General features: G+C 35.1%; 1 protein-coding gene across 1 annotated transcript in view; it reads right to left on the bottom strand.

Annotated features, from left to right (window-relative positions):
• Positions 1–1,197: 1,197 nt before the first annotated feature.
• KIF20B (kinesin family member 20B) overlaps positions 1,198–11,836 on the bottom strand; it is a 72,114-nt gene continuing 61,475 nt past the window's right edge. The window contains exons 27-32 of the mRNA XM_060125574.1: positions 10,975–11,121; positions 9,379–9,576; positions 6,711–6,812; positions 5,947–6,097; positions 2,523–2,665; positions 1,198–1,391 (exon numbers count right to left, since the gene is read on the bottom strand). Coding sequence (XP_059981557.1) covers positions 1,314–1,391; positions 2,523–2,665; positions 5,947–6,097; positions 6,711–6,812; positions 9,379–9,576; positions 10,975–11,121 — 819 coding nt within the window. The 3' untranslated portion in view covers positions 1,198–1,313. The remainder of the gene's footprint in view (positions 1,392–2,522; positions 2,666–5,946; positions 6,098–6,710; positions 6,813–9,378; positions 9,577–10,974; positions 11,122–11,836) is intronic.

Here is an 11,836-nt window from a genome sequence, read left to right as displayed (position 1 = left end):
AACAAGAAGCCAGTGCAATCTTGTTCAACCTTAGCTGGGAACATGCATGTTGGGTGACTAAAATTTTTTGCCACTCTGGGGATGTCTGAGAATGACTACAAAAGTGCCTAGGTACTGATTTGGGGATGACAAATAAATTTTAGCAAATAAGCAAATTTGTAATCATGTAATCTGTGAATAATGAGGATCAATTATATATATACACGTGTGTGTGTGTGTGTGTGTGTATATATATATATATATATTAGCATGAAACCATGTAGCATAATAAAAACATGTTCATGCTTAAAGAGGTTTCAGTTTTAAATTAACTATTTTGATGGAAATTTTCCCCAAACACATATAAGTGTCTCCTAAACAAGACACCAAAGATAACTTTTATTCCTGTCTCAGGGACATGATTATAGTAAACAATGCTAAAATCCAATGAAACCTTAAAGGTTTCAGATGCATAAATGTGTGCTCTTAAAAAGCCCCAGTTGGCAACAATTCTTGAGGCCTCTGCTTTGTTTTTTGTTTCTTGTTGGTATTTTTTTAAACCAAAGCTTAATATACGTTAGTTGTGTGAACTTGAAAAAGTAAATTTTATGGGTCTCGGTTTTCTCATCTATAAAATGAGGAAAGTGTATTTCTAAGGTCTCTCCAGGTCTAAAATTCTATCTTCCCTAGATAACAGTATAATTTTTTGGCCTCTAGATGTTATCGCCTCTTCCCTTCTAACTTTTTGCTTCTAATCTTCTGTGTCCTGGAAAAATCAGAAAACCAACTCTATTCAATTATTTAAAAATAAAAGACATTCTAATTAAAGGCCTGAGATCTTTTCTAAATTATGTGCATACATATTTTAGCAACTAGAAGACTTGTACACACTTACTCCCTGAATCTCAGCTATAATCCAAACAGATATGTAAAATTACCTGTATTTCCTAACAGATACAGTAAAAGCAGTTCCTAAAACACTGTTAAATATAAGTAAACCAAATATCTGACCTGTGATATCTATGTATAGAAAAACAAACAAAAAATAACAGCATCTTTCCTAGGTTCCTCACTGGTCCCATGCCTGGGATAACAGGAAAATACATACAGTTTGAAAAGAAGCTATTATTTAAAAGCCTTAGAAAAGTAGACAAGCAAACTTACTGTTGACTTATTTTCTTTATTGAATTAAAATTACACTATTATAAAATAGCAATGTACACACAAAGGGATTTGATGCATCATAGTATATACAATTATCTTTAAAAGGTCAGGATGCAAGTTATAATGATTATGAATATAAATTTTATATTAAAACATTCTCCATAAGTGATTTATTTGACTGTTTTGGTTCGAAGTCGTCGTTTGAGAATCTGATGATCACTTTCTTTCACTTTATGGTCCATAAAAATCTGAAATTAACAATTTCATAATTTTTTATAAATAAAAATAAAAATGAAAGCTTGCTTACAATTAATAAGCTATGTTCACGTTCCATGACGGTACTTTCTGTCCTCCTGGACTGCAGATATACAATCTTCTATAAAAAAGCATGTCTAAGGTAGTAGATTTTATAAAAGATTCTTTCAACACTACCTAATTCTGGAATTAAAATAATCCACACTTTTACTGAATTCATAGCTTGAAATAATTACTAAAATATTTGGAGACAAGTGCCTCAAATAATTTTTAGGAAATGATTTTTTGCAGTAACAAGTATATAACTTAGAAAGTAGAAACAGCATTATTTTGCAACTAAGAAAAGAAATAACTTCAGCCAAGGGAGAAAATTATGTACTTATCAGACAGATGGAGAAAAGTAACCAAGAGAACAGTACTTCCAAAAGCATGACCTAATGAACCTAATTCTTTACTACTTGCTTCAAGTGTCTATCTTATATCTGACAGCTACTGTTGCAAAAGGTCTCTCCCGATTTTTCTTGGCCATTTTCTGTTGAAGGCTTTTTCTTTAACTCCTTTTCTACCTTCACTTCCATCCACTAGGCAGATGCAAAAATGATAGAAAATTAGAACTTTCCCTGTAATAGAACAGCCTGTTCTAAGTAAGGAGAATGAGTCATAAAGTCAGGGTGACAATCTATATAGTCTTTTCTTAAGAAAACCTGGAAGCCTTAGAGGGAAAGTGGGAAGAAATGACTGAATGTCAATTCTATATTTTTAGCAGGCAGACTTAGGGCCAGATTTGTACAACTCTTGTGATAAAGATAATAAGAAAAACAGATGTTAGAAGCCAATAAATTATTAAATAGTGATAATTCTATTGATGGAATTAAAATTCCTCTTATGAGTTTATAAATGCAGATGCATGTGACACTTGTATACATTAATGCAGCGTTTATATTCAATTACTATAAATTTAACACATCCAGTACCAAAAGTACAACATTTAAAGCGTGTTTTAAGAGATATGGTCTACAGAATAAAAGTTCAAACCATTATATAATTCAAATTGTTATGAATACTTCAGAATTAAGAAGAACATAAACAGTTTTACTTTTAAGAAAACTTAAATAGTAGCTTACCACTTGGCCAGATATATCAATAGGAGATGAAATTTCATTTGTGTATAATTTCCGTTTGGCCCGTTTTGGTCGAGACACGTTTTCTTTACTTACTTCTACATTTGAGAGCTTTGAAGAGCTTATTGTTTCAATTATCTTCTTTGCTATGAAAAAAATACATTAGTTAAATCTTGAAATAATTTTCTAACTGCAAATATTTGAAATCCTTAATAAAGAACCATATTAAAAAGAAAAGCACTGCAATTTATAAATGGTAAAAGGACACGAATAGAAAACTCACAAAGAAAAAAGAATTAAATGCCTAATAAACACACAAATTAATGATCAACAGCAAAAAAAAAAGGGCAAATAAATAAAATATCACTTCACTAATGTTCAACATATTGAAAAGGTTTGGTAAATTACAGTACAACCAGTAAAACTCAGGCATCTTTAATGACTTGGAAGAGGTTTATACTACATTAAGGAAAAGATCAGGATACGTATATAGTGGACCATGCATCACTAAGAACAATAAGGTGGTAGAGCTAGTTCAGTACTCACATGTAAAGACGTCCACAATGAATATTAAGTGAAAGTAACCTGTGAGCCCTTTACTTCTAGTTAACAAACGTGTGCACATGCACACACAGAGTAAAAGAAAGCAAATTGTTAACAGCTGATTGCTTCTGGTAAGTTGAATAGGCATTTTAAAATTTCTTACTTTGTACATACGCTTTTTTTTTTAATAGACACATATTGATTTTAACAGAAAACATACTTCCATTTGGGAAAACTTCTGGATAGAAAATCCATGTACATATGATATCAACTATATATTTTTTTAAATAGAAAACACATTTAAGGAAACATGTTGAACTGAGGTCTACTTGTCAAGGGCTGAGCTGAGCCTGAGAGCTGAGCTGCCAGATGTCAGAGTGGCTAATTAAGACAAGTCAAAATGAAAGTTAAAGCCCTTAACCACTTAACTGCAGTTGAATAAGCAAGAGGCTAGACCTGAGAAAGCGCCAACTCCCACCGCCCTTCTAGATTCCCCCGTGGAATAATGCACAGTCTGGGTCAGGTGGACCAGCACAGAAGTTGGGGTGATCTTATTGCCAAGCGAGCCCTAAACAAAAGGCTCTTGCGCTTGCAGTTGTATGGACCTTGGTGCTGGAGACCAGTGGGGAGGGCTAGGAGCGGAAAAGTAGAGTCAGAGTGGAGTCTTCAAGTTTCCCTCCACTTCCCCGTCATAACGTCTTTGGCAGAGATGCCTGAGGACGTTCTCTACTGAAGGCTCCCAATTAATAGGATACAAATGAAGGCACCTAGGCTAGGAATGCAGATATGTGTAAGAGTATGGCTGGCAAGAGACCTGAGTCCTTGACTAACTCCCTTCACAGACTAGGACGCATTGGCTGTGTATCAAGTTTGATGTGGGGACGGTAGCTTTCCCTCATGAGACCTAACAGGTAAAACCTTTGTAATTGCCTAAGGTCAGCCTGAAACAAATCACACATAGGATTTTGGCCTGGAGCTTCGAAATTCCTCACTACTGTGTGCCAACCACTACACTAAGAGCTGAGGATGTAAACTAGACAGACATTTTGCACTTGTAGAGCTTATAGTCTACTGGAAAAGATAATAAGAAAACAAAAAGTTATATAGTTTAAATAATTCATTCTGCACTTTGAAAAGATCACTCTGGCTTCCATGTACTGAATGGACAAGAGATAGACAAAAGGGATAAACTGGGAAACCAGCGTTACTGAGTAATGGATTAACAGCAGTTATCAGAGCAGCAGAATTTTAAGCACTAATCTCTGTTTTCTTCTTCTCTCCCTTTGTTTCCAAGTGATCAACAACAGATATGTATTGCAGTTACAATCCCCAACAGGGATACTTTATATTACTAGAAATAAGTTTTTAAAAATTCCACACCGGGTATATAGGTAGGGAAGCTGTTAAGGAGCTGAGTCAACCAAGCAAGGGAGTCATTACCAGGTGGGTACCTCCCTCTTCTTGAAAACATATTTCTTTTTAATATATAAGCAACGGTCAACATAATTTAAATAAAATACAGAAGCATCTAAAATAACAAGTCCCACCTCTCCAAATTTAGACATTTAACAGTTTGCTGTTTGTCTCTCCAGATATTTTCTATGCTTATACAAACTATACCTTTCAAAGAATGTATATATTTTTTGAAAAATATATACAAATGGGTCTAAGTCTGAAGTTCCCAAACTGTGTACCAAGACATGCTGCAGCAAATTCACGAGAGCAGCTCCGAATATTTTAAATTTTTGAGGAAAACAGTGACACTCTGTAACTCAGGGTAGTTCAGTTTCAAAAAGATATCACATTACCTTCCTTCTGATGATTACATATTTTGGCAACCTGGATTTTCAGGAGCTGAATTTTCAGTGATTGTTTGGCCTTAAGTATTAACGGATGGAACTATTAGGTGTTTCTTTGGGTGCATGGACACAATGAAAAAAATTACTGAGACATTAAGGGCGCTGTGAACCAAGAAAGTTTGGGAAGCTCTGCGGTCAAGTTTTTACAGAAAGTATTTTTACACAACCAATCTGACTAAATTCAGCTGTCCCTGCTTTCAGTCCTTTTCCCTCCTCATTCTCCCCACCTCCAGTCTCCAATTTACCCTATTGCTACCATTCAGGTACTCTAATGAAAACTCACTCCTTCCTGCCCCCTTCCTCCCAATAATCTCTCCACATTCTAGATGCCAGATGCAGATTGCTACCTGTAATTGCCTGCACATTCCCTACACTTTCCTGGTACTCTATTTGTGTTAAAACTGTTCCCTCTGGTAGATGTGTATATAAATATATATTTAGGTATACGTGTATAGAGAGAATATATATCTTAGCACATATTAATACAAAAGTATTAGTATGTCTACATTATATTATAAAGAAAAAAGCATTAAGCAACTAAATCAATACATATTTATAGAAATATATGCTTTTGATATATATGATTAGGTAATGTTTATACATGCAGAGAAAAAAACAGTAGGAGAAAATATACCATAATACTAACAGCGGTTATCTCTAGGAGGTATAATCTTCCAACATTTCAACACCCAGGTTAAATCCCATCTCTTCTATAAAATCTTCCCATAGCCCCCAAACAAACAGCTCTCTTCCTCCAATACTACCATGCACTTTCCTTGTATCTCTACAACTATTACATTAAGCAGCCTTCTCTGCATCAATTACTTAAATACAGATCTTTCTCTTCCATTACCCAGTGAACACCAAGGCATATCATCCTTTCATGTTTCGTCTCTAAATACCTAACATAAGACACTGTCTATTGGAAATATAATAGTCACTATTGTTGAGTTTATACACCAATCAGATATTAGAAAACACCATATATCTAACGTAAAAGGTCATTTAATTAATATTCTGCAAACCTTTTGATTGAAGAATAGTTGGAGAATGTTGTAAGAAATCTCCAAATTTCTGTAGCGTTCCTTCTTTTTTCTTAGCAGGCACGTTTATACTAATTGTGGATGCCTGACTCCGTAAAGAATAAGTTTTCTTAGATGATGGGCGTGTGGAAACCTAATAAACAAACACTTCTTGTTATTGTTGATGAGGAATGTTAGAAGGAAACAGTTACAGCCATAGTTGAATTAAAGAGGTCAGGCACAGGTTATGAATTCTCAGGCAGGGAACTTGAGATTAAGAATATAAGGAGAGGGGGGCTTCCCTGGTGGCGCAGTGGTTGAGGGTCCGCCTGCCGATGCAGGGGACACGGGTTCGTGCCCCGGTCTGGGAGGATCCCACATGCCGCGGAGCGGCTGGGCCTGTGAGCCATGGCCACTGAGCCTGTGCTCCACAACAGGAGAGGCCACAACAGTGAGAGGCCCGCGTACCACACACACAAAAAAAAGAATATAAGGAGAGGGATGAAAGGGCCGGAGAATGAGTGTGATAGAATGATAAGTCAGAGGTGAACACATCAAGGGGTACCTGCTACTTGCCAAATGCCAAAGGTTATATATTCAGAGCTGAATTAGATGAATAGAAAATGAAAGACAAATAAGTTATAACTGGACAAAACCCAACTTCTGAATAATTATTACTAATCAAATTTGATATTTTTATTTTCATCTTCTACTTTATAAATGTAAGTTATGAAAATGGTCAATTTTGGACAAATTAGAAGACAAACCTTTTGTTCCTTTTTGACAGAAGAATTTCCATGCTCAGAAACAGGGGACTTCAAATTCGTTCTGGGTGTAGCATTCTTCTTATTTTCAAAATTCACAAAGTCCTAAAAATAATGAATTTCAGCACTGATTAATTTCTTGACAGTGTTTTCTTTCTCTCTCTAGACTCCAGGGGAGGAAAAAAAAAGAACAAAAGCAAACTAACAAACGAACAGCAACAAAACAAGGAAATGGTTCTTAACCAGGGGCAATTCTGACGCCAGGGGACATAGGCATTGTCTGAAGATATTTTTGGTTGTCACCGCTGGGGATAAGGGGAAGGTTTAATGGAGACTAGTGGGTAGAGGCCAGGAATACTGCTAAAAACCCCTTAAAATGTACAGGGCATTGAACTCTCCTAAACAAAGAAATATCTGGCTGAAAATGTCAATCACGCTGAAGTTGAGAAACCCTGACTGAAGGTACAATGTTTTTTGCCAACTTCATTGAAATATTACTCATATATAACATATGTAAGTTTAAGCGCACAGCATGATGATGCAATACATGTTTTTATCACAAAATGATTGAAGGTATGAATTTTTCACATGCATCATGATGAAATTACATTAGTTAAATGAAGGGATAACATCTTTTATTTGAACCCCATCTTGACAATACAACATAGCAATATATTTATCTACCCTCTTCCCAACTCCCAAATCATGCTGAGCATAACCTCTCATTGATACTTAGTGACACTGAAAACAGAACAAAACTCTGCAGTATAAGCACAGGTAAAACGTGAAAGTTAAGGAATACAATCTGTTTTTGCTACTAAAAAGGCATGACCTCTCACTCTTCTTTTCCCCACTTAATCTTAAGACAAAGTCTTTTGTAGTACATTAACTGAACTGAACTTGTGCAAATATTAATCGTACTAAAGATTATAAGCATAAAAGGAAAAAAAAAGGCAAGAACAGAAGCAGAGAGATCATGACTGAACCTCAGAATTCAAGTTACCCAGTAAAGTCTTAAGGATCACAAGAAGAAGATTTCGTAAAAGAGGAAAGACAGATGGTAATCAGGGGAAGCAAAGGAAGAAAGATTGTAACTCCATCATACTTGTAGTGTTCAATAAAGAGCTCTCTGGTGTCTTCACTAGATTAGAATATAGCACTGTATAAATTATTTTCCTGAGGACTTTACAACACTCAGTTTATTACAGCAGTAAAGAGCTAGCAAAATCAGTTAAAACTTTTAAGTTTCTACGTGGTTTACCCTACAACAATCTGTGTATCTATTCTGAAACTGGGAGTATATGCCGGCAGTAAAATGAATAAAATAACTTTATCTTAACCCTCTGAGTATACAACCGATTTTTCCTTTTCCTTTGAAAAAAATGAATCAAGTCAACATAGATGTTAGTCACCATGTTAACAAAGATGATGAAATTAAACTACTTAGTACAGTTGGCCCTTGAACAAAACAGGTTTGAAATGCATGAGTCTGCTTATACACTGATTGTTTTCAATAGTTAGTAGATACTACATCCCTACATGATCTGTAGTTGGTTGAATGCACGGATGAGGAACCTCACATACTGAGGGCCGACTGTAAGTTACACAAGATTTTTCTGCGCTGCGGCTGGCACCTAACCCTCATGTCGTTCAAGGGTCAACTGTGTCTTAATGGTATCTAAAGTGCACTAAATATAAATTAAATAAATATAGAATAAAAGTTAACTAAGGCGCTCCAAAACAATCGCTAAAGGTGTTCTATGTGTAGAAGGAAATATGCTAAATAATATTCACTCAGCAAACGTATTACCTGACAGAGAGCCTCAGGAGTATGGTTAATATTATTTCTGCTCTTCCACCAACTTGAAAACATACTACTCTTTAAAGGCGTGAAAAAGACAAGTTGGAAAAAAATTATTGTGCCAGAGAGTTTATAATTATAGTTTTAAACATAAATATTTCTGTTAACATAAATATTGCCATTTATTATGTATCTACCACATGTGGAACAAAAGCAAAACATTTTAAACATATTATATCTAATTCTTTACTTCCGAAAGGAGGGAAGTGAGGATCGGAAAGTTTATGTGACTGGCTAGAATAAGATAGAAGGTTTGGTAACCCCACGATCAGAAAGCTGCGGCAGGAAGAAGTAAATAGTTCTTGGCCTACCACTAAATTGAGACCCAAATTTTAATACTGGCTCATAGAAGAAGAATTTCTCTTCTGAAACCAACTATGATCATAGAGACCTAAGATTTTAGTTAAATGACAAAGATTATATTCAAGCAAGTTAGTCGTTTCAGTTTCTCTAATTCCTTTTATCAACCCCTTTTCTCTTCCATTGGAGGGAAAGTGACTGAGTTTGAACAGGACCGGTATACTGAAATAGCTCGCTACTAAAATTCACCACCATTTGACCTGTCATAGCTTCACTAAAAGAAGGAATAATCTATATATTTTAAAATCTATAAGCTTTTTGTTTGAGGACTATTCACCACAGTAATATTCTTAAAACAGTATTAAATATACCATAAACTATGATTTTGGTCTCTAATAGCAGTGCTTATGAATAGGAGGGCAATGTAACAAGAGTTTAACTATATATTATCACTGAGCTTAATAATAATAAGGTTTACTTGTTTAATTCACTTAATAGTTAAGTATTTACCTCCTCCATTTCATTACTCTTCCTCTTCCGGGCCTTGGGAATCTTAACCGTCACTGGTGAGGTACAACCCAGGTGTTTCACTGCCATTTTGTTTGGCTGTAAAGGTGTAAATTGAATCTCTAACTCAGGTTTTGGAAATCGAGTACTTTGATTATTTTCTGTTGACACTTCACAAGAGTCAAGGACTACAGATCCATCCTACAACAGAATTTAAAAGGAAAACAAATCTTATTTGCAGGATATGAATTTCTAAATTGCCAAAAATTAACTGTCTCAATTACCTATTAAAAACAATAAATTGGAAAAGATAAAAAGTTTGCTTGATCAAATTTGCTACAGCAAGGACAGAAAGACTGAGTTATCATCTACTTTCTCCAGGTTTGTACATGGTATGTTAAAATTGAGAGAAACTTAGAGATCAGTATTTCCCAAACCTGTGTCATGGTAAGAATTATCTAGAGAAATTGTTTAAAAGATTCTTGGACCCTACCACAAACTTACTAAATCAGAACTCTCCAAGGAAAGAGTCAATGATTTTTAATAAGCGCCCTAGTTATGGTAAACTAAAGTTTGCTGTAAATTCTTTACTGTTCTTCCCACTGAGAGATAGAGTCTCATTCCCCTTCCTTCAATTGGGCCTGGCCTTAATGGTTTCCATGACTGATAGCATGTGGTGGAAGTCACATGATTCTTCTGAAGCCTAGTAAGGAATGGCTTGTGTTATTTCCCCAGATCAAAATGCCTTTCTCTTCCCATTCTCTGCTTGGTAAACCTCTATTCACCTTCAAGACCCAGTACGATGTTACTTTTTCTAATCCACGTCCACAACCACTCAGGCAAAATTCATCATATCCTCCTCATCAGTGTTCCTTCTTAGCACTCTCTTTATAACACTTAGTCCATAAGGTGAAACAAGATAGTCATTAAATACCTGTCTTATTAGACTTCTTATTCCTTGAGGATGGCAATCATATCTTACTTATGTCTTTATCCTCAGTGCAAGGTTCCCAACAATGAATGCTCCCAATAAATGTGTTTTTAAAATAAATATTTAAAAAGTAATTTTATTTTCAACAAGTGACATAGAATTTGTGTCTATTTCATAGGCAATCTGAGAAACTACGTTATCCAATGCAAGTCACAGAACCCTAAGCCCACTTCAAACTAAGGAAACTCATTGTGAGGTTATTGGGATTTGGTGATAAAGTTATAAAATGGGTAAAATTTCCAAAAAATGCTATTTAATAGAATGCTTATTAAATGGACTGCTTATGAGGGAAAATAGTCATCCATATTTTATCTTTTGTGGGATTTCCTATTTCTGACCATCAAATTTGTTTATAATCAAAGATCTGTTTGAGATCAGTATCATTTTGAGAGGAAATTAATACCATTTGGGGATCAAATTTCCCCAAAAGAATTGCATCTCCCCTCAAAAGCCTTCAGTTTTCCTTTCCATAGCCAAGAGCACACACAGCTAACTGTATAGCAAGATATCTACAACAACTGATTAAATTATACTTGCAAGTATTATTTAGTAATTAATGGTCATTGGTAAAGAGGGTTAAAAAGTGGACTGTGTTATCAAATACTTACTTCTACTTCATCCCTGGAAATTTCAAAACTTGTTGACTGAGGTTCAGTTTCAACCCTGCCAAAACTTGTTGACTGAGGTTCAGTTTCAACCCTGCCAGGATCCATTGAACTCGTATGTCTGGGCTGGATATCCATGGTCTGTTTTTCCTAGTAAGGAAATGTTAAAGCAACAAGCCACTGTAACCGAATATACATTAAAATACTTCACCTAAAGAATATAATATCAAGATTTGGGTGAATTAAATAGTGGAAGTAATTAAAGACTTCTTCAATGACCAACTAACTCTCCTTCTTCTTCTCTTTCATCCTCAGAGAGTTAGGAAAGGCTGGGCAACTTTCCAGCCTCTTCTGAATCTGATCTAAAGAGAAATTTGAAAGATTACTTTCAAATTCCAAGGTGTTTTACATATATTCTCTCATTTTACTTTCACTGCAACTCTGAGGTTTGGCAAGAATTGTTATTCCTACTTTCCAGATGAAGAAATAGAGAGAAATTAAATAACATGACCACTGTCTGTACTGAGTTGGAGCTTGAACCCCCAAAATCACTTTGATAACACAATTTTGAAAAACTAGAGGTGTCTTAGGAATGCAACTATAGCATTAGAGTAGAAAAGACCATACTGATAAAGACCATACTGAAAAGACCATACTGAAAAGTGCTGCACACTCTTCATCTCACTTAATCAGTCATAGGGTATGCTCTATTCCTAAACCCTACTTAAGGGATCTATAAAAAAAATCAGAATACATTTTTAAACTTGATAAATTCCAACGTGCACCTTCTAATCACTACCATCAAAATCAAAAGTCAAATACATCTCTTATGTCACCTACCCATAATTGTCAAATAAAAAAGATG

Source organism: Lagenorhynchus albirostris, chromosome 16, assembly GCF_949774975.1.
Source record: "Lagenorhynchus albirostris chromosome 16, mLagAlb1.1, whole genome shotgun sequence".
NCBI classification, from domain to species: domain Eukaryota; kingdom Metazoa; phylum Chordata; class Mammalia; order Artiodactyla; family Delphinidae; genus Lagenorhynchus; species Lagenorhynchus albirostris.
Note: the sequence above shows the minus strand (reverse complement) of the source record. Positions and strands in the feature narration are given on the sequence as shown.